The 22667-nt window shown below is 51.9% G+C and overlaps 1 protein-coding gene across 1 annotated transcript in view; it reads right to left on the bottom strand.

Moving 5' to 3' along the window:
- Positions 1–5977: 5977 nt before the first annotated feature.
- The window catches only part of LOC144488369 (MAP/microtubule affinity-regulating kinase 3-like), a gene marked incomplete at its 3' end in the record, with an annotated part of 65800 nt that continues 49110 nt past the window's right edge, over positions 5978–22667 (bottom strand). The window contains exons 2-3 of the mRNA XM_078206430.1: positions 13713–13910; positions 5978–6031 (exon numbers count right to left, since the gene is read on the bottom strand). Of these exons, the coding sequence (XP_078062556.1) occupies positions 5978–6031; positions 13713–13910 (252 nt within the window). The remainder of the gene's footprint in view (positions 6032–13712; positions 13911–22667) is intronic.

Below are 22667 nucleotides of genomic sequence, written 5' to 3'. Positions count from 1 at the left end.
CCCGGGTATCTGTTATTCTGTATATAAACCACCCCGAACCCCACGATTAGATTCCAGTCTGTAACTCACTCCCGGGTATCTGTTATTCTGTATATAAACCACCCCGAACCCCTCGATTAGATTCTAGTCTGTAACTCACTCCCGGGTATCTGTTATTCTATATATAAACCACCCCGAACCCCTCGATTAGATTCTAGTCTGTAACTCACTCCCGGGTATCTGTTATTCCATATATAAACCACCCCGAACCCCTCGATTAGATTCCAGTCTGTAACTCACTCCCGGGTATCTGTTATTCTATATATAATCCACCCTGAACCCCTCGATTAGATTCCAGTCTGTAACTCACTCCCGGGTATCAGTTATTCTATATATAAACCCCACCCGAACCCCTCGAATAGATTCTAGTCTGTAACTCACTGCCGGGTATCTGTTATTCTATATATAAACCACCCCGAACCCCTCGAATAGATTCTAGTCTGTAACTCACTGCCGGGTATCTGTTATTCTATATATAATCCACCCTGAACCCCTCGATTAGATTCCAGTCTGTAACTCACTTCCGAGTATCAGTTATTCTATATATAAACCACCCCGAACCCCTCGATTAGATTCCAGTCTGTAACTCACTTCCGAGTATCAGTTATTCTATATATAAACCACCCCGAACCCCTCGATTATATTCCAGTCTGTAACTCACTTCCGGGTATCAGTTATTCTATATATAAACCACCCCGAACCCCTCGATTAGATTCCAGTCTGTAACTCACTCCCGGGTATCAGTTATTCTATATATAAACCACCCCGAACCCCTCGAATAGATTCCAGTCTGTAACTCACTCCTGGATATCTGTTATTCTATATATAAACCACCCCGAACCCCTCGATTAGATTCCAGTCTGTAACTCACTCCCGGGTATCTGTTATTCTATATATAAACCACCCTGAACCCCTCGATTAGATTCTAGTCTGTAACTCACTCCCGGGTATCTGTTATTCTATATATAAACCACCCTGAACCCCTCGATTAGATTCTAGTCTGTAACTCATTCCCGGGTATCTGTTATTCTATATATAAACCACCCCGAACCCCTCGAATAGATTCCAGTCTGTAACTCACTCCTGGATATCTGTTATTCTATATATAAACCACCCTGAACCCCTCGATTAGATTCTAGTCTGTAACTCACTCCCGGGTATCTGTTATTCTATATATAAACCACCCCGAACCCCTCGATTAGATTCCAGTCTGTAACTCACTCCCGGGTATCTGTTATTTTATATATAAACCACCCTGAACCCCTCGATTAGATTCCAGTCTGTAGCTCACTCCCGGGTATCAGTTATTCTATATATAAACCCCACCCGAACCCCTCGAATAGATTCTAGTCTGTAACTCACTGCCGGGTATCTGTTATTCTATATATAAACCACCCCGAACCCCTCGAATAGATTCTAGTCTGTAACTCACTGCCGGGTATCTGTTATTCTATATATAATCCACCCTGAACCCCTCGATTAGATTCCAGTCTGTAACTCACTTCCGAGTATCAGTTATTCTATATATAAACCACCCCGAACCCCTCGATTAGATTCCAGTCTGTAACTCACTTCCGAGTATCAGTTATTCTATATATAAACCACCCCGAACCCCTCGATTATATTCCAGTCTGTAACTCACTTCCGGGTATCAGTTATTCTATATATAAACCACCCCGAACCCCTCGATTAGATTCCAGTCTGTAACTCACTCCCGGGTATCAGTTATTCTATATATAAACCACCCCGAACCCCTCGAATAGATTCCAGTCTGTAACTCACTCCTGGATATCTGTTATTCTATATATAAACCACCCCGAACCCCTCGATTAGATTCCAGTCTGTAACTCACTCCCGGGTATCTGTTATTCTATATATAAACCACCCTGAACCCCTCGATTAGATTCTAGTCTGTAACTCACTCCCGGGTATCTGTTATTCTATATATAAACCACCCTGAACCCCTCGATTAGATTCTAGTCTGTAACTCATTCCCGGGTATCTGTTATTCTATATATAAACCACCCCGAACCCCTCGAATAGATTCCAGTCTGTAACTCACTCCTGGATATCTGTTATTCTATATATAAACCACCCTGAACCCCTCGATTAGATTCTAGTCTGTAACTCACTCCCGGGTATCTGTTATTCTATATATAAACCACCCCGAACCCCTCGATTAGATTCCAGTCTGTAACTCACTCCCGGGTATCTGTTATTTTATATATAAACCACCCTGAACCCCTCGATTAGATTCCAGTCTGTAGCTCACTCCCGGGTATCTGTTATTCTATATATAAACCACCCTGAACCCCTCGATTAGATTCCAGTCTGTAACTCACTCCCGGGTATCTGTTATTCTAGATATAAACCACCCTGAACCCCTCGATTAGATTCTAGTCTGTAACTCACTCCCGGGTATCTGTTATTCTATATATAAACCACCCTGAACCCCTCAATTAGATTCCAGTCTGTAACTCACTCCCGGGTATCTGTTATTCTATATATAAACCACCCTGAACCCCTCGATTAGATTCCAGTCTGTAACTCACTCCCGGGTATCTGTTATTCTATATATAAACCACCCTGAACCCCTCGATTAGATTCTAGTCTGTAACTCACTCCCGGGTATCTGTTATTCTATATATAAACCACCCCGAACCCCTCGATGAGCCTCCAGTCTGTAACTCACTGAGGGTATCTGCGTGGGTTTCCTCTGGGTGCTCTGGTTTCCTCCCACCCTCCAAAGATGCGTGGGTTAGGTGGATTGGCCATGCTAAAATTGCCCCTTGGTTTTTCGGGGGACTAGCTATTTAAATACTTGTTAAAGGATCGGGTGGGATTGTTGTCAGTGCAGACTAGATGGGCTGAATGACCTCCTTCTGAACTCTGGGGATGCTGTGATTCTAACCCGGGAGTCTCTGACCCAGGGGCAAAGTTTGCTGTCTGCTGTACAGGCCACAGTTCACACCCCGAGGGAGCTGAAACCTTCTTGGCAGAGCTCAGATGATACGGAAAACTCCCACCATCATCAGAAAAAACAGATTGGCCTTTTGTACCAACAAAAAGGGCTTTTAAACATCCAGTCTGGACACTGGCAGACGCCCCAGTCTAAAGCTGTAGGTGGAGTGGCTGGATAGGCCAAGCCTGCCCTGGAAGGGTTAATGGAAGCCTTTGAACATGGGGTCTCAGCGCGCAACCATTGACAACGCAGAGTTTGAGTTTGTGTTGGTCACGTGATCCGGCTCCCTTGGGAAGACGCTTCCATACATGGGAACGCCAGCCAAACAAGACCTCCTCCCCCCCCCCCCCCCCCCCCCCCACCGCCTCCACTACGGCAGCCCTTTGTTTGCCTGTGACCTGAAAGGTCAAACAAGGTCATAGAGAAACCCATTTTTATAACGCAATCTCTGTTCATGCGCAGCCCCCACCCTCCCGCGCGCCCTCACACAGTCTTTCTCACCCCTCCCCCCACCCCCCACAGTGACTGTACCTCAGAACAATACAGAACGCAGCAGAGGGCTTTTACCGACAGTACGAGCATGAGCCAGCACACCGCAGTGGTCTGCAGCTTGTGACAGGAACTGAGACACCACACACACACACACACACACACACACACACACACAGAGTAGATCTCTGCAGGCTCCCCGAACAACACGACAAGAAAACGCACTTTTAATTTATCTGGCGCCCTTCACAAACCCAGCGCACTTGAAAGAGCTTTAAGCACAAGGAGGTACTTTCGAAAAGTTGCCCCGATTGTCGGCACAGCAGACAGATTGTGCACAGCAAGATCCCAACATCTGTTATTCTATATATAAACCACCCCGAACCCCTCGATTAGATTCCAGTCTGTAACTCACTCCCGGGTATCTGTTATTCTATATATAACCACCCCGAACCCCTCGATTAGATTCCAGTCTGTAACTCACTCCCGGGTATCTGTTATTCTATATATAAACCACCCCGAACCCCTCGATTAGATTCCAGTCTGTAACTCACTCCCGGGTATCAGTTATTCTATATATAAACCACCCCGAACCCCTCGATTAGATTCCAATCTGTAACTCACTCCCGGGTATCTGTTATTCTATATATAAACCACCCCGAACCCCTCGATTAGATTCCAGTCTGTAACTCACTCCCGGGTATCTGTTATTCTATATATAAACCACCCCGAACCCCTCGATTAGATTCCAATCTGTAACTCACTCCCGGGTATCTGTTATTCTATGTATAAACCACCCCGAACCCCTCGATTAGATTCCAGTCTGTAACTCACTCCCGGGTATCTGTTATTCTATATATAAACCACCCCGAACCCCTCGATTAGATTCCAATCTGTAACTCACTCCCGGGTATCTGTTATTCTATATATAAACCACCCCGAACCCCTCGATTAGATTCCAGTCTGTAACTCACTCCCGGGTATCTGTTATTCTATAATAAACAACCCTGAACCTCTCGATTAGATTCTAGTCTGTAACTCACTCCCGGGTATCTGTTATTTTATATATAAACCACCCCGAACCCCTCGATTAGATTCCAGTCTGTAACTCACTGCTGGGTATCTGTTATTCTATATATAAACCACTCCAAACCCCTCGATTAGATTCCAGTCTGTAACTCACTCCCGGGTGTCTGTTATTCTATATATAAGCCACCCAAACCTCAATTAGATTCCAGTCTGGAACTCACTCCCGGGTATCTGTTATTCTATATATAAACCACCCCGAGCCCCTCGATTAGATTCCAGTCTGTAACTCACTCTCGGGTTTCTGTTATTCTATATATAAACCATCCTGAACCCGTAGTTAGATTGCTGCTGTTTGTACCTGGGCATGATGTGGAGACGCCGGTTGGACTGGGGTAAACACAGTAAGAGTTTTAACAACACCAGGTTAAAGTCCAACAGGTTTATTTGGTCGTAAATGCCATTAGCTTTCGGAGCGCTGCTACTCCTGTCTCTGTATGCCCTGTTTGAGAGCAGATTTCCACTCCATCTGACGAAGGAGCAGCGCTCCGAAAGCTAATGGCATTTGCTACCAAATAAACCTGCTATACCTGGGCACACATTGTTCTGATGGAAGTTTCTGGAAACGCAGACATTGGCAGAAGTGGTTACAGAGGTGAATGACTCTAATGAGCGAGCGAGATATGTTAATCAATAATCAGTGTGAAACACTTGGATCAAAACACTTTCTGAGCTGTTTGCAATGTTGCGACTATCAACAGAATGTCTAATAGATTATCCTTCATCAACACAAACGGTTTTCTTCAGGAAATCTCTGTCTCCGGCCTGACTCCTCAATAACCGCTCAACCTCACATTTGTTCCCATTAATTGTCAAATTCACCCCTCACAGAATAACATCACTTTTCTCAATATTGGACAAACCCCCCCTGACCTCCCGGCCCTTCAACGCCTGGGCCTCCTGGTCCTCCGGCCCCCTGGCCGCCCCCGACCTCCGACTCCCAAGCTTCTTGACCCTCCAACGCCCGGGCCCTTACCTCAAGACCTAAGCTCCAACTCCCATGCCTCCCAGCCCAACTCCCAGGCCCAGTTACCAGCCCCAAACTCTAGACCTCCGCACCCCAGTCCAACATCAACTCCCAAGCCCTTACCTCAAGGCCCAGGCTCCAACCCCCAGACCTTGGCCACTGCTCCAACTCCCAGGCCCAGTAACAAGCCTCAAAATCCAGGCCTCCAAACCCCAGTCTAGCATCAATTGCCAGACCCAAGCCCAGGCCTACACACACATACACACATGCCCCTAAATGATCCTGAAGGAGCTGGACAGGGATTATTTGAGAGAGTATCACTCGGGAGGTCTCAAAGTCGAGGCCGCGTTTGGAGCCTCACTTCACCTTTGAACACATTCTATGTAACAATCAGTTGCCACAATGGATTATCATTAACAGATCCCGTCTCCTACCTTCTGTAGACTGGTTGGGTTCAGTTGAGTTTTGTCAATTATTTTTATTGCTACCTGGAGAAAAACAGAAAGAAGCAAAAAAATTAGATGAGTCATAGAAACTAGAAGCAGGAGTAGGCCATTCCGTCCTTTGAGCCTGCTCCGCCATTCATTATGATCATGGCTGATCATCAAATTCTATATCCTGATTCCCCCCTTCCCACCCCTCCATCCCGTGATACCTTTAGCCGCAAGAGTTACATCTAACTGGGGTGGCACAGTGGTTAGCAACGCTGCCTCACAGCGCCAGGGACCTGGGTTCGATTCCCGGCTTGGGTCACTGCCTGTGCGGAGTTTGCACATTCTCCCCGTGTCCGCGTGGGTTTCCTCCGGGTGCTCCGGCTTCCTCCCACAGTCCAAAGATGTGTAGGTTAGGGGGATTGGCCATGCTAAATTGACCTTTAGTGTCAGGGGGTCTAACGAGGGTAAATGCATGTGGATAGGGCCTGGGTGGGATTGTGGTCGGTGCAGACTCGATGGGCTGAATGGCCTCCTTCAGCACTGTAGAGATTCTATGAACTGCTTTTTGAAAACATTCAATGTTTTGACCTCAACTGCTTCCTGTGGTTGTGAATTCCATACATTCACCACTCTTTGGGTGAAGAAATGTCTCCTCACCTCCGTCCTAAATGGTCTACCCCGAATCCTCAGACTGTGACCCCTGGTTCTGGACTCCCCCACCATCGGGAACATCCTCCCTGCATCTACCCTGTCTAGCTCTGTTAGAATTTTATAAATCTCTATGAGATTCCCCCTCATTCGTCTGAACTCCAGCGAAAACAATCCTAACCCAGTCAATCTCTCCTCATACATCAGTCCCGCCATCCCCGGAATCAACCTGGCAAATGCTCTCTGCACTCCCTCTGGAGCAAGAGAATCCTTCCTCAGAAAAGGAGACCAAAACTGCACACAATACTCTAGGTGTGGCCTCACCAAGGCCCTGTATAATTGCAACAACACATCCCTGCTCCTGTACTCGAAACCTCTCGCAATGAAGGCCAACATACCATCTGCCTTCTTTATCGCCTGCTGCACCTGCATGCTTACCTTCAGCGACTGGTGCAGAAGGACACCCAGTCCCACTGAACACTCCCCTCTCCCAATTTATGGCCAATAAGATAGTCATCTGCCTTCCCGTTTTTGCTACCAAAGTGGATAACCTGACATTTATCCACATTATCCTGAATCTGCCATGCATTTGCCCACTCACCCAACTTGTCCAAATCACACTGAAGGATCTCTGCATCTGCCTCATAGCTCACCCTCCCACTCAACTTTGTATCATCTGCAAAGTTGGAGATATTACATTTAGTTTCCTCATCTAAGTCATTAATGTATATTGTGAATAGCTGGGTTCCTAGCAATGATCCCTGCAGTACTCCACTCGTCACTGCTTGCTATTTGGAAAAAGACCCATTTATTCCTACTCTTTGTTTCCTGTCTGCCAACCAGTTTTCTATCCATCTCAATGTTTCCTCAGAAGTAACTCTTCAAAATGCAGCTAACGAAAATACAACAAAACTTACTCCAACTTATAAATCAAAGATAGGGTTTAATAAAGAAACACGATTACTCCAAACTTGGGGCCTCGCCCTGGGCCACTCCAAGCTCTCCACAATTCTACATAGTTCCTTATTTATAGTGAGTCAGCTGACTATTACATCATTCCGTGATTGGTTCCATGTTTTACTGGGTCAGTTGACCCTTGCATCTTGCTCCCATTGGTCACATTGCATCCAATCAAAGTTGTCACCGGTTACATTCTGACACTCAACACACTCCCTCCAATCTCATGCGCTTTAATTTTACACACTAACCTCTTATGTGGGACTTTGTTGAAAGCCTTCTCAAAGCCCAAATAAACCACATCCACTGGCTCCCCCTCATCAACTCTACTAGATATGTCTTGGTGCATCTATCTCTGAGGAAGACTTGTGAATCAATGAATTGGTGGGGCGCACTATTCAAATGGGCCAGGACGACAATAGCCTCTCCCTCAATGTCAACAAAACAAAGGAAGCGTAGTGGAGAACATGCCCCTGTCTACATCAACGGGGACGAAGTAGAAATGGTTGAGAGCTTCAAGTTTTTAGGTGTCCAGATCACCAACAACCTGTCCTGGTCCCCCCATGCTGACACTGTAGTTAAGAAAACCTACCAACGCCTCCACTTTCTCAGGAGGCTAATGAAATTTGGCATGTCAGCTACGACTCTCACCAACTTTTACAGATGCACCATAGAGAGCATTCTTTCTGGTTGTATCACAGCTTGGCATGGCTCCTGCTCTGCCCAAGACCGCAAGGAACTACAAAAGGTCATGAATGTAGCCCAATCCATCACGCAAACCAGCCTCCCATCCATTGACTCTGTCTACACTTCCCACTGCCTCGGCAAAGCAGCCGGCATAATCAAGGACCCCATGAACCCCAGACATTCTCTCTTCCACCTTCTTCCTTCGGGAAAAAGATACAAAAGTCTGAGGTCACGTACCAACCGACTCAAGAACAGCTTCTTCCCTGCTGCCGTCAGACTTTTGAATGGACCTACCTCGCATTAAGTTGATCTTTTCTCTACACCCTAGCTATGACTGCAACACTACATTTTGCACTCTCTCATTTCCTTCTCTATGAACGGTATGCTTTGTCTGTATAGCACCCAAGAAACATTACTTTTCACTGTATGTTAATACATGTGACAATAATAAATCAAATCAAACCCGGGCAGAGTGGTTTGGGAATGTTGGGGTGTGTGGATGGAGGGTGGGGGGGTTGGGGGGGGAGGGGGGGGGGGCCCTTGCTGCTGACGCCCCCTCCCACCATCGCTCATCTGTGGCCTTGGATCTCGCGACGATCCGAGGCCTCGGGTGGGTTGCACTCCCAGCAGCAGCCAGCGGTGTCACTCTTCAATGGAGCTGCCATTCTCTAATTGGCTGGCAGCTCTTGGGAGGGTGGGATTTCCGATTCCCGGGGTCCTGGATCCCAGGGGAGGACCGCAGTTGCCCAGTCAAGTGCCCGATTCGTGCTCACTGTGTTGGGTCTTCCCAAGAAGAGGTGACATGGGTCTCTCGCCAACTTCCCAACTCTTGCAAGACACCCATCGCCCTCTATTAGATGTTGCCGATAGTATCCCAGACGTCCAATTCTTTCATTGGGACACAATTCCTTGCATTGAAACACAGAACTACTACAACACAGATGGAGGCCATTCGGCCCATCATATCGGTACTAGCTCTCCATACGCGCATCATGGCTTAGTGCCATTCCCCTGCCTTTTCCCCCTACACATTGTTTGTATTCAAATATTCATCTACTTTCCTCTTGAATGCCCTGATTGGACCTGCCTCCACCAAACTCCCGGGCACTGCATTCGAGACACTGACCACTCGCTGGATGAAACCATTTTTCCTCACGCCACATTTGCTTCTTTTGCAAATCGCTTTAAATCCGTGTCCCTCTCGTTCTCGATCCTTTTTACGAGGGGGAACAGTTTCTCCCCGTCTATTCTGTCCAGCACCCCCCCCCTCGTGATTCTGAAACATCTCCATCAAATCTCCTCTTAGCCACCTTCTCTCCAAGGAGAACAGTCCCATCATTTAATAATGCCATAGCAAACGGTGTCATATAGTTCCCGACAGTATAGACAGAGACCATTCAGCCCATCGAGTCGCCACCGACTCTCCAAAAGAGCATCCCACTTCCCTGCACCCTATTCCTGTAACCGCGAAAATTTAGCATGGCCAATCCACCTAACCTGCACATCTTTGGACACTAAGGGGCAATTTAGCATGGCCAATCCACCTAACCGGCATATCTTTGGATACTAAGGGGCAATTTAGCATGGCCAATCCACCTAACCTACACATCTTTGGACACTAAGGGGCAATTTAGCATGGCCAATCCACCTAACCTGCACATCTTTGGATACTAAGGGGCAATTTAGCATGGCCAATCCACCTAACCGGCATATCTTTGGATACTAAGGGGCAATTTAGCATGGCCAATCCACCTAACCGGCATATCTTTGGATACTAAGGGGCAATTTTAGCATGGCCAATCCACCTAACCTACACATTTTTGGACTGTGGGAGGAAACCAGAGCACCCAGAGGAAACCCACGCAGACACGGGGAGAACGTGCAGACTCCACACAGACAGGGAGCCGAAACCGGAATTGAACCCGGGACCCTGGCGCTGTGAGGCAGCAGTGCTAACCACGGAGCCACCGTGCCACTCTCACTGGCGATGAGGGAAATGAGAGGTATGGTCGTGTTAATAGGAGAAGTAGGCCATTCAGCCCATCGAACCAGCACCACCATTCAATAGGGTCATGGCTGATCACCCGCTCCAATGCCTTTTTCCACAAACCATTCCTGTATCCCTTTATTTCACTATATGTAGAATGTAGTGTCACAGTCATAGCTCGGGTGTAGAGAAAGATCACTTAGTGCGAGGTAGGTCCATTCAAAAGTCTGACGGCAGCAGGGAAGAAGCTGTTCTTGAGTCGGTTGGTACGTGACCTCAGACTTTTGTATCTTTTTCCCCACGGAAGAAGGTGGAAGAGAGAATGTCCGGGGTGCGTGGGGGGTTCTTGATTATGCTGGTTGCTTTTCCCGAGGCAGCGGGAAGTGTAGACAGAGTCAATGGACGGGAGGCTGGTTTGGGTGATGGATTGGGCTGCATTCATGACCTTTTGTAGTTCCTTGCGGTCTTGGGAAGAGCAGGAGCCCCATACCAAGCTGAGATACATCCAGAAAGAATGCTTTCTATGGTGCATCTGTGAAAGTTGGTGAGAGTCGTAGTGGACATGCCAAATTTCCTTAGTCTTCTGAGAAAGTGGAAGCGTTGGTGGGTTTTCTTAACTATAGTGTCGGCATGGGGGGGGACCAGGACAGGTTGTTGGTGATCTGGACACCTAAAAACCTGAAGCTCTCGACTCTTTCTACTTCGTCCCCGTTGATGTAGACAGAGGCGTGTTCTCCTTTACGCTTCTGAAGTCGATGACAATCTCCTTCGTTTTGTTGACATTGAGGGAGAGATAAATCCATGCAGACCATGTCCAATCAGATCATTATTGTCCAAGTGTCCAATTATCACATCCTTTATAATAGATTCCAGCATTTTCCCTGCCATGGATGGAAGGCTAACAGGTCTACAGTTCCCGGTTTTCTCCCTTCCTCCCATCTGAAATAGTGGGGTGACATTTGCTACCTTCCAAGCTTCAGGAACTGTTCCAGAATCTATAGAATTTTGGAAGATGATCACCAATGCATCCACATCGCTATAGCAACCTCTTTTCGCACTCTGGGATGCATAATATCAGGGCCCAGGGACATAGCAACATTCATAGAATCCCTATGGTGCAGAAGGAGGCCATTTGGCCCATCAAACCTGCATAATCCGACCCAGTCCCTATCCCATCAACCACTGTTCCGATGTTCCTGACTACATTCCTTCAAGCGAGGGGGGGGGGGGAGGGAGGAGGGAGCGAGGGGAGGGGGGGGGAGAGGGAGGAGGGAGCAAGGGGGGGGGGAAGGAGGAGGGAGCGAGGGAGGGGAGGGAGGAGGGAGCGAGGGAGGGAGGGAGCGAGGTGGGGGGAGGGAGGAGGGAGCGAGGGGGGGAGGGAGGAGGGAGCGAGGGGGGAGGGGGGGGGAGGGAGGAGGGAGCGCGGGGGGGAGGAGGAGGAGCGCGGGGGAGGAGGAGGAGCGAGGGGGGTGAGGGAGGAGGAGCGAGGGGGGGAGGAGGAGGGAGCGAGGGGGGGAGGGAGGAGGGAGCGAGGGGGGGAGGGAGGAGGGAGCGAGGGAGGAGGGAGCGAGGGGGGAGGGAGGAGGGAGCGAGGGGGGGAGGGAGGAGGGAGCGAGGGGGGGAGGGAGGAGGGAGCGAAGGGGGGAAGGGAGGAGGGAGCGAAGGGGGGAGGGAGGAGGGAGCGAGGGAGCGAGGGAGGAGGGAGCGAGGGGGGGAGGGAGCAGGGAGCGAGGGGGGGAGGGAGGGGGCAGCGAGGGGGGAGGGAGGGGGGAGCGAGGGGGGAGCGAGGGGGGGAGGGAGGGGGGAGCGAGGGGGGGAGGGAGGGGGGAGCGAGGGGGGGAGGGAGGAGGGAGCGAGGGGGGAGGGAGGAGGAGCGAGGGGGGAGGGAGCGAGGGGGGAGGAGCGAGGGGGGAGGGAGCGAGGGGGGAGGGAGCGAGGGGGGAGGGAGGGAGCGAGGGTGGAGGGGGGGGAGTGAGCGAGGGTGGGGGAGTAGGGAAAGGAGGCGGGAGCGAGGGGGGGAGGGAGCGGGGGGAGGGATGAGGGAGCGAGGGGGAGGGAGGAGGGAGCGGGCGGGGAGGGAGGAGGGAGCGGGGGGGAGGGAGGAGGGAGCGAGGGGGGAGGGAGGAGGGAGCGGGGGGAGGAGGAGGGAGCAAGGGAGGAGGGAGCGAGGGGGGAGGGAGGAGGGAGCGAGGGGGGAGGGAGCGAGGGGGGAGGGAGGAGGGAGCGAGGGGGGAGGGAGGAGGGAGCGAGTGGGGAGGGAGGAGGGAGCGAGGGGGGAGGGAGGAGGGAGCGAGGGGGGAGGGAGGAGGGAGCGAGGGGGGAGGGAGGAGGGAGCGAGGGGGGAGGGAAGAGGGAGCGAGGGGGAGGGAGGGGAGGGAGCGAGGGGGGAGGGAGGAGGGAGCGAGGGGGGAGGGAGGAGGGAGCGAGGGGGGAGGGAGGAGGGAGGAGGGAGCGAGGGGGGTGGGAGGAGGGAGCGAGGGGGGTGGGAGGAGGCAGCGAGGAGGGGAGGGAGGAGGCAGCGAGGAGGGGAGGGAGGAGGCAGCGAGGAGGGGAGGGAGGAGCGAGCGAGGGGGAGGGAGCGAGGGGGGAGGGAATCGGGAGCGAGGGGGGAGGGAATCGGGAGCGAGGGGGGAGGGAGTCGGGAGCGAGGGGGGAGGGGGAGGGAGTGAGGGGGAGGGAGGGAGCGAGGGGGAGGGTGGAGGGAGCGGGGGGGGAGGGAGCGAGGGGGGAGGGAGGGAGCGAGGGTGGAGGGGGGGAGTGAGCGAGGGTGGAGGGGGGAGTGAGCGAGGGTGGAGGGAGGGAGGGTGCGAGGGGGGAGGGGGGGAGGGGGAGGGAGTAGGGAAAGGAGGCGGGAGCGAGGGGGGGAGGGAGCGGGGGGGGGGATGAGGGAGCGAGGGGGAGGGAGGAGGGAGCGAGGGGGAGGGAGGAGGGAGCGGGGGGAGGGAGGAGGGAGCGAGGGGGAAGGGAGGAGGGAGCGAGGGGAGGGAGGAGGGAGCGAGGGGGAAGGGAGGAGGGAGTGGGGGGGAGGAGGAGGGAGCGAGGGAGGAGGGGGGAGGGAGGAGGGAGCGAGGGGGGAGGGAGGAGGGAGCGAGGGGGGAGGGAGGAGGGAGCGAGGGGGGAGGGAGGAGGGAGCGAGGGGGGAGGGAGGAGGGAGCGAGGGGGGAGGGAGCAGGGAGCGAGGGGGGAGGGAGCAGGGAGCGAGGGGGGGAGGGAGGAGGCAGCGAGGAGGGGAGGGAGGAGCGAGCGAGGGGGAGGGAGCGAGGGGGGAGGGAATTGGGAGCGAGGGGGGAGGGAGTCGGGAGCGAGGGGGGAGGGGGAGGGAGTGAGGGGGGAAGGAGGGAGCGAGGGGGAGGGAGATGGGAGTGAGGGAGGGAAGTTTCCCACCCGGCCCTGTCCTCCCCCAGCACCAATCTGCGAACGTTCCCCGGAAAGGCCCGAGGCCTCAGGCCCCCTCACCTCCCGGCTGGTCAGGATGTGCCTTGCCAACTTGACCTTGGCGAAATTTCCCTTGCCGATGGTTCTCAGCAGCCGGTAGTTGCCGATATGGGGCTGCTCGTCGGTGCAGGAGGCGATGGAATTCCGACAGCGCGCGCCCAGCGAGCGACTCGACCATGTGGAGCCCCTTTCCGAGCGGTTCTCCATGTGTGAGGAATGCTGCAGAGACAGAAACCGGAGCGACAATGAGTGACCTCTTAGACCCAGAACCGTCAGCGGGGTCCGTACCTCCAGGAATGGACATCCCAAATCAAACAACAACTTGCATTTATGTAGCGCCTTTAACATAACAGAAACTCCCAACACGCTTCATAGGGGTGTAATCAAACAAAACTGGACATCTCATGAAGAGATAGGAGGGCAAGTGACCAAAGATACGTCAATTCGGTAGGCTTTAAACAGCATCAAAAAGAGAGGTGGAGAGGTTTCGGGAAGGACTTCCAGGGTATAGGGCCTTCGTACTGATGACATGGCTGCCAATAGTGGAGCGATTAAAATCGAGGACACGCAAGAGGAGGTGGGAGGTTGGCAAGCCCATCAGTGGCCAACCAACCACAGGTCCTCCTGTCCCCTTCTCTCTTGCCTTTCCCCTCTTTCTCTGCTTCTCCCCCCTCTCTCCTCATTCCCCCTCTCTCTGCCCTTCTCCCCCTCTCATATTCCCCATTTTTGGGTTTCCTCCGGGGGCTCCGGTTTCCTGCCACGGTCCAAAGATGTGCAGGTTAGGTGGATTGGCCATGCTAAATTGCCCCTTAGTGTCCAAAGATGTGTCGGTTAGGTGGATTGGCCGTGCTAAATTGCCCCTTAGTGTCCAAAGATGTGCAGGTTAGGTGGATTGGCCATGCTAAATTGCCCCTTAGGGTCCAAAGATGTGCAGGTTAGGGGGATTGGCCATGCTAAATTGCCCCTTAGTGTCCAAAGATGTGCAGGTTAGGTGGATTGGCCATGCTAAATTGCCCCTTAGTGTCCAAAGATGAGTAGGTTAGGTGGATTCATGCTAAATTGTCCCTTACTGTCCAAAGATGTGTAGGTTAGGTGAATTGGCCATGCTAAATTGCCCCTTAGTGTCCAAAGATGTGCAGGTTAGGTGGATTGGCCATACTAAATTGCCCCTTACTGTCCAAAGATGTGTAGGTTAGGTGAATTGGCCATGCTAAATTGCCCCTTACTGTCCAAAGATGTGTAGGTTAGGTGAATTGGCCATGCTAAATTGCCCCTTAGGGTCCAAAGATGTGCAGGTTCGGTGGATTGGCCATGCTAAATTGTCCCTGAGCCCAAAGCTGTGTCAGTTAGGTGGGTTGGCCGTGCTAAATTGCCTTTTAGTGTCAGGGGGATTAGCAGGGTAAATATGTGGGGTTATGGGGACAGGCCCTGGGTGGGATTGTTGTCAGTGCAGGCTCGATGGGCCGAATGGTCTCCTTCTGCACTGTAGGATTCCATGATTCTTTCCCTGATTCTAAGACCTTCCTTGAAACCTTTGACCAAGCCATTGGGTAACCTGTCCTAATAACACCTCATGGGGCCTGGGGTCATAATTTGTTTTACAACACCCCCGTGAGGGAACTTGGGATGTTTGAATGTGTGTTATAGCAACAGGAATTGTTGCTGTTCCCGCCCCCCTCAGGCCCGGCTGGTCGATCGGGTGAATCGTCACTGATCTGTACAAACACCGGGATGAACTATCACTCTTGCTTTCGAATCTCAAGTTAACCAATAGTATCCCCCCAGCATCTGGAGGAAATAGTTTCTCTGCTTCCATCAGAGGTTCGTGGGTTCGCGCCCTCACTCTGAGGTCCCTTGTGCAACATACGAGACAGAAGTATGTCCCTCAAATCTGCTTATTCAGTAAGATCCTGGCTTATCTGCATTCCGAATTCTATGACCCCCACGTACTTCAGTTTTCTTTTATTCATCCGTGGGACATGGGTGTCGCCGGCTGGGCCAGCATTTATTGCCCATCCCTAGTTGCCCTTGGAGGGCAGTTGAGAGTCAACCCCATTGCTGTGGCTCTGGAGTCACATGTAGGCCAGACCGGGTAAGGACGGCAGATTTCCTTCCCTAAAGGGACTTTAGTGACCCAGATGGGCTTTTCCAACAATCGACAATGGTTTCATGGTCATCAGTAATTCCTGATGCTTTATTGATTTGATTTATTATTATCACATGTATTAGCATACAGTGAAAAGTATTGTTTCTTGCGCGCTATACAGACAAAACATACTGTTCATAGAGAAGGGGCGGCACGGTAGTACAGTGGTTAGCACTGCTGCTTCACAGCTCCAGGGTCCCGGGTTCGATTCCCGGCTCGGGTCACTGTCTGTGTGGAGTTTGCACATTCTCCTCGTGTCTGCGTGGGTTTCCTCCGGGTGCTCCGGTTTCCTCCCACAGTCCAAAGATGTGCGGGTTAGGTTGATTGGCCAGGTTAAAAATTGCCCCTTAAGAGTCCTGAGATGCGTAGGTTAGAGGGATTAGCGGGTAAAATATGTGGGGGTAGGGCCTGGGTGGGATTGTGGTCGGTGCAGACTCGATGGGCCGAATGGCCTCCTTCTGCACTGTAGGGTTTCTATGATTTCTAAGGAAAGGAGAGAGTGCAGAATGTAGTGTTACAGCCATAGCTAGGGTGTAGAGAAAGATCAACTTAATGCGAGGTAGGTCCATTCAAAAGTCTGATGACAGCAGGGAAGAAGCTGTTCTTGAGTCGGTTGTTACGTGACCTCAGACTTTTGTATCTTTTCCCCCAGATGGAAGAAGGTGGAAGAGAGAATTGTCCGGGGTGCGTGGGGGTCCTTGATTATGCTGGCTGCTTTTCCGAGGCAGCGGGAAGTGTAGACAGAGTCAATGGATGGGAGGCTGGTTTGCGTGATGGATTGGGCTACATTCACGATCTTTTGTAGTTCCTTGTGGTCTTGGGCAGAGCAGGAGCCCCATACCAAGCGTGGAATTCAAATTCCACCATCTGCCGTGGCGGGATTCGAACCCGGGTCCCTCAGAACATTGGCTGAGTTTCTGGATTAATAGTCTCGCGATAATTCCTTTGGGCCATCACCTCCCCTGTTAAGAGGAGAGATCGGGACTGTTCTCCTTAGAGAGGAGGAGGTTAAGAGGAGATTTGATCGAGATTTTTCAAAATCAAGAGGGGTGACCGGACAGAGTAGAGTGGGAGAAATTGTTCCCCCTTGTAAATGGATCGAGAATGAGGATTTAAATTGATTCAACAACCAAATGTGATGTGAGGAAAACCTTTTCACCCAGTGAGTAGTTGGGGTCTGGAATGCGCTGCCTGGAACTATAGTGGAGGCAGGTTCAATCGACATATTCAAGAGGGAATTAGATGATTATTTGAATAGAATAGGGGGTAACAGGGAGAGAGGGGGGGGGAGGGGAGAGAAAGCAGGGGAATGGCACTAAGTCACGATGCTCGTTTGGAGAGTCGGTACACAGATGATGGGCCGAATGGCCTCCTCCTGCGCCGTAACCATTCTGTGACACTCCCCGGAAACCTCGTGTAACAAGAATCTATCTTGCAACTGTCCCAGAGGCAGAGAGTTCCAGAAGCCGCAGAACCCACAAGATAAAAGGAGCAGATTTAGGCCATTCGGCCCATCGAGACTGCCCCGCCATTCCCTCAGAAAACAAATTCTCCTCACCTCCTTCCTAAAAAGGTGACGCCCCCTCGCCAATTTTAAAACATGGCCCCCTCGCTCTGGGACTCGCCCACATCTAGGCTGACACTCCTAGTGCAATGCGGAGGGAGTGCTGCAGTATGGGAGGTGGCGTTTCCTGGGTGAAACATTGAATCGAGGCCCCCATCCGGCCTCCTAAGGGGGCAGTGAAGGCGCTGCAGCCACCATTTTGAAGAGGAGCGGGAGAGTTCTCCCCAGTGTCTTGGTTGCTATTTATCCCCTCAAGGTGTCCAGATCACCAACAACCTGTCCTGGTCCCTCCACACTGACACCATAGTTAAGAAAGCCCACCTATGCTTCTACTTTCTCAGGGGGCTAAGGAAATTTGGCATGTCCACTACAACTCTCACCAACTTTCACAGATGCACCATAGAAAGCATCCTTTCTGGTTGTATCACAGCTTGGTATGGGCTCCTGCTCTGCCCAAGACCGCAAGAAACTACAAAAGATCATGAACGTAGCCCAATCCATCACGCAAACCAGCCTCCCATCCATTGACTCTGTCTACACTTCCCGCTGCCTCGGAAAAGCAGCCAGCATAATTAAGGACCCCACGCACCCCGGACAATTCCCTCTTCCACCTTCCTCCGTCGGGAGAAAGATGCAAAAGTCTGAGGTCACGTACCAACCGACTCAAGAACAGCTTCTTCCCTGCTGCTGTCAGACTTTTGAATGGACCTACCTCGCATTAAGTTGATCTTTCTCTACACCCTAGCTATGACTGTAACACTACATTCTGCACCCTCTCCTTTCCTTCTCGCCTATGTACTCTATGAACGGTATGCTTTGTCTGTATAGCGCGCAAGAAACAATACTTTTCACTGTATACTAATACATGTGACAATAATAAATCAAATCCGAGAGAAACAAATAGGATCATCTGGCTTTCTTTGCTTTGCTATTTGTGGGATCTTGCTGTGCACAAATTGCCATTTTTCTTATTCATTCGTACACATGGGTGTCGCTGGCTGGGCCAGCATTTATTGCCCATCCCTAGTTGCCCTTGGAGGGCAGTTGAGAGTCAACCACGTTGCTGTGGCTCTGGAGTCACATGTAGGCCAGACCGGGTAAGGACGTCAGGCGGCACGGTGGCGCAGTGGTTAGCACTGCTGCTTCACAGCTCCAGGGTCCCGGGTTCGATTCCTGGCTCGGGTCACTGTCTGTGTGGAGTTTGCACATTCTCCTCGTGTCTGCGTGGGTTTCCTCCGGGTGCTCCGGTTTCCTCCCACACTCCAAAGATGTGCGGGTTAGGTTGATTGGCCAGGTTAAAAATTGCCCCTTAGAATCCTAAAATGCGTAGGTTAGAGGGATTAGCGGGTAAATATGTGGAGGTAGGGCCTGGGTGGGATTGTGGTCGGTGCAGACTCGATGGGCCGAATGGCCTCCTTCTGCACTGTAGGGTTTCTATGATTCTATGACAGATTTCCTTCCCTAAAGGACATTAGTGAACCAGATGGGTTTTTCCGACAATCGACAATGGTTTAAGTTTATTTATGAGTATCACAAGTCGGCTTACATTCACACTGCAATGAAGTTACTGTGAGAATCCCCTAGTCGCCACACTCCGGCGCCTGTTCGGGTACACCGAGGGAGAATTTAGCACGGCCAATGCACCCTAACCAGCACGTCTTTCAGACTGTGGGAGGAAACCGGAGCACCCGGAGGAAACCCACGCAGACACGGGGGAGAATGTGCAAACTCCACACAGACAGTGACCCAACGTGGGAATCGAACCTGGGTCCCTGGCGCTGTGAGGCAGCAGTGCTAACCCACTGTGCCACCCATGGTCATCAATAGATTCTTAATTCCAGATATTTTTGATTGAATTCCACCATGTGCCGTGGCGGGATTCGAACCCGGGTCTCCAGAACGTTAGCTGAGTTTCTGGATTGCTTGGCTAATACCGCTAGGCCATCGCCTGCCCTAGTAAACCCAGCGACATTACAACAGTGTCTCCATGTCAAAAAGTGCGTCACTGGCTTTGTCGCACTTTGGGGGCTGTGGAGGGCACTATATAAATGCGAATTCTTTCCCTTCTCTGCCTTCTGCAGTCGTTGACATGTTAAACTTTTTGATCTGATTAATCTGGACACTTCTACTATTCGAGGCAGTTCAAGTCAGGCTGATGCGTCCCGTCCCCATCATTTAACCTTCAAAACACAATCGAAAGCATGTGACCCCCCACCAACTGAGCGGAAAACAAGTCTCAGATGCTTCCTCACCGAGACTGTTTAACAGAAAGTTTCTAGTCCCATAAAACACCAAGCTCTGCAATCTGTGGCTGTCAATCTCTCAGATACCAGCAGATTCCAATGGGCCCCTCTCTCCCTCAGACCGACTTTGGGGCGGCTCGGTGGCACAGTGGGTTAGCACGGCTGCCTCACAGCGCCAGGGAGCCGGGTTCGATTCTGGCCTCGGGTCACCGTCTGTGTGGAGTTTGCACATTCTCCCCGTGTCTGCGTGGGTTTCCTCCGGGTGCTCCGGTTTCCTCCCACAGTCCAAAGATGTGCGGGTTAGGTGGATTGGCCGTGCTAAATTGCCCCTTAGTGTCCCAAGATGTGCAGGTTAGGGGGGTTGGCCATGTTAAGTTATAGAATCCTACAGTGCAGAAGGAGGCCATTCAGCCCATCGCGTCAGCATCGACCACAATCCCACCCAGGCCCTATTCCCATAACCCCACATAATTACCCTGACACTGGGGTCAATTTAGCGTGACCAATCAACCTAATCCGGACATCTTTGGAATGTGGGAGGAAACCGGAGCACCCGGAGGAAACCCACGCAGACACGGGGAGAACGTGCAAACAGTGACCCAAACCGGGAATCGAACCCGGGTCCCTGGCGCTGTGAGGCAGCAGTGCTAACCACTGTGCCGCCATGGATTAGCCATGCTAAACTGTCCCCTTAGTGTCCCAAGATGTGCAGGTTAGGTGGATTGGCCATGCTAAATTGCCCCTTAGTGTCCAAAGAGGTTGATCTTTCTCTAAACCCTCGCTATGACTGTGACACTATATTCTGCACCCTCTCCTTTCCTTCTCCCCTATGTTTTTAAGTTTATTTATTAGTGTCACAAGTAGGCTTACATTAACACTGCAATGAAGTTACTGTGAAAATCCCCCAGTTGCCACACTCTGGGGCCTGTTCGGGTAACACTGAGGGAGAATTTAGCACGGCCAATGCACCCTAACCAGCAGGTCTTTCAGACTGTGGGAGGGAACCGGAGCACCCGGAGGAAACCCACGCAGACACGGGGAGAACGTGCAGACTCCGCACAGACAGTGACCCAAGCCGGGAATCGAACCCGGGTCCCTGGCGCTGTGAGGCAGCTGTGCTAACCACTGTGCTGCCCATATGTAATCTATGAACGGTATGCTTTGTCTGTATAGTGCGCGAGAAACAATACTTTTCACTGTATCCCAATACACGTGACAATAATAAATCAAATCGAAGGTGTGTAGTTTAGGTGGATTGGACATGGTAAATGCGTGGGGTTACGGGGATAAAGCCTGGGCATCATAAAAACCCTACAGTACAGAAGGAGGCCATTCGGCCCAGCGAGTCTGCAACAACCAATCCCCGTAACCCCACACATTTACCCTACTAATTCCCCTGAAACTAGGGTCAATTTAGCATGGCCAATCCACCTCGCCCGCACATCTTTCAGACTGTGGGAGGAAACCGGAGCACCTGGAGGAAACCCACGCAGACACGGGGAGAACGTGCAGACTCCACACGGACAATGACCCAAGGCCGGAATTGAACCCGGGTCCCTGGTGCTGTGAGAGGTGGGGGAGAGAGAGAGAGCGAGAGGGAGGGAGAGGGAGAGGGGGGGGGGGGAAGAGGGAGCGAGAGAGAGAGGGTGGAGAGAGGGAGAGTGGGAAAGAGGGAGAGTGGGGGGAAAGAGGGGGGAAAGGGAGAGAGAGGAGGGGAGAGGGAGGAGGGAGGGACAGTCGATGCAGGCTCAATGGGCCGAATGGCCTCCCTTCTGCACTGCAGCGTGTCTGCAGTTCTACACTGCTGGACGGCACCTGGTATTTCCTGGGTTACCCCTTGGGGGTCTCTGCGGGGGAGGGGTGCCCGCTTTGGGGGGTAGGTTCCTGTCCCTTGTATCGGGAACGGATTTGACCCTCACTGATCCCATGGACGTCCCCAGGAACGCCACTGGTTGTTCAGCCTCTGCCATGTTGCCCTGTGGCCCTTCGACCGTGTGGGGCATCTCCCTCACCGTCTCTTTGCCTGCTGGGGAAACCTCCCGGGGTGCGTTTAGCCACCAAAGCAGAGGGTTAGCTGCCAACCCAATCTCTGGGTCGCTCAGTACACCTTGTGTGAACCCTATGGGCCCTGGCTTGACGCCTTTGAACTCCGCTGTGACAGAATTGGGAATGGAGGCAAAATGGCGGATAGAGGGTTGTGGGGGAGGGATGAGGAGAATTTATCATTTAAAATCCTCAGGGATTGTCGCGGTCTGCCTGGCCTGAACAGGACGAGGGAAGCAGGTCTGAAAATACTTGAATAAATATTGAAAACTGAAGAAAGATTACAGGGAAGAGCCAGAGGGGGAGGAACTAATTGGGCAGTTCGTCTGGAGAGTTGGCACAGACTCGATGGGCTGAATAGCCTCTCTCTGAGCTGTACGATCATAGCACAGAGAGTCAGGAAGGAGAGTGGGGAAATTTATCAAGTCTCCTCATCTCCATGCCCCCCCCCCATCCCCCTGGGGTGTACTCTGGGGTGACACTGCTACCTCACAGCGCCAGGGACTCGGGTTTGATTCCCGGTTTGGGTCACTGTCTGTGTGGAGTTTGCACGTTCTCCCCGTGTCTGCGTGGGTTTCCTCCGGGTGCTCCGGTTTCCTCCCACAGTCTGAAAGACGTGCTGGTTAGGGTGCATTGACCCGAACAGGCGCCGGAGTGTGGCGACTCGAGGAATTTCACAGTAACTTCATTGCAGTGTTAGTGTCAGCCTTACTTGCGACTAATAAATAAACTTTACTTTTACATTTTTGTCCCCGCCCCTGCTGTGCTCACTGGGCGATTGGCTCCTTCAGAGGGCCAGTACGGACTGATGGGCTGAGTGGCCTCATTATGTGCTGCAAACCATCCTAGTCTGTGATTGGCTGCCGGGCAGCTGACACCTCAACCTTAAAACCCTCCAATCGGGGGCCTCGATCACTGCCCCCTCCATCTGTGTAACCTCCTCCCATCCTACAACCCTCCAAAACCTCCGCACCCCTCAG

This window comes from Mustelus asterias, unplaced genomic scaffold, assembly GCF_964213995.1.
Source record: "Mustelus asterias unplaced genomic scaffold, sMusAst1.hap1.1 HAP1_SCAFFOLD_1496, whole genome shotgun sequence".
Classification (NCBI taxonomy): domain Eukaryota; kingdom Metazoa; phylum Chordata; class Chondrichthyes; order Carcharhiniformes; family Triakidae; genus Mustelus; species Mustelus asterias.
The sequence above is the reverse complement of the archived record's forward strand: the minus strand, read 5'-3'. Positions and strand labels throughout refer to the sequence as shown.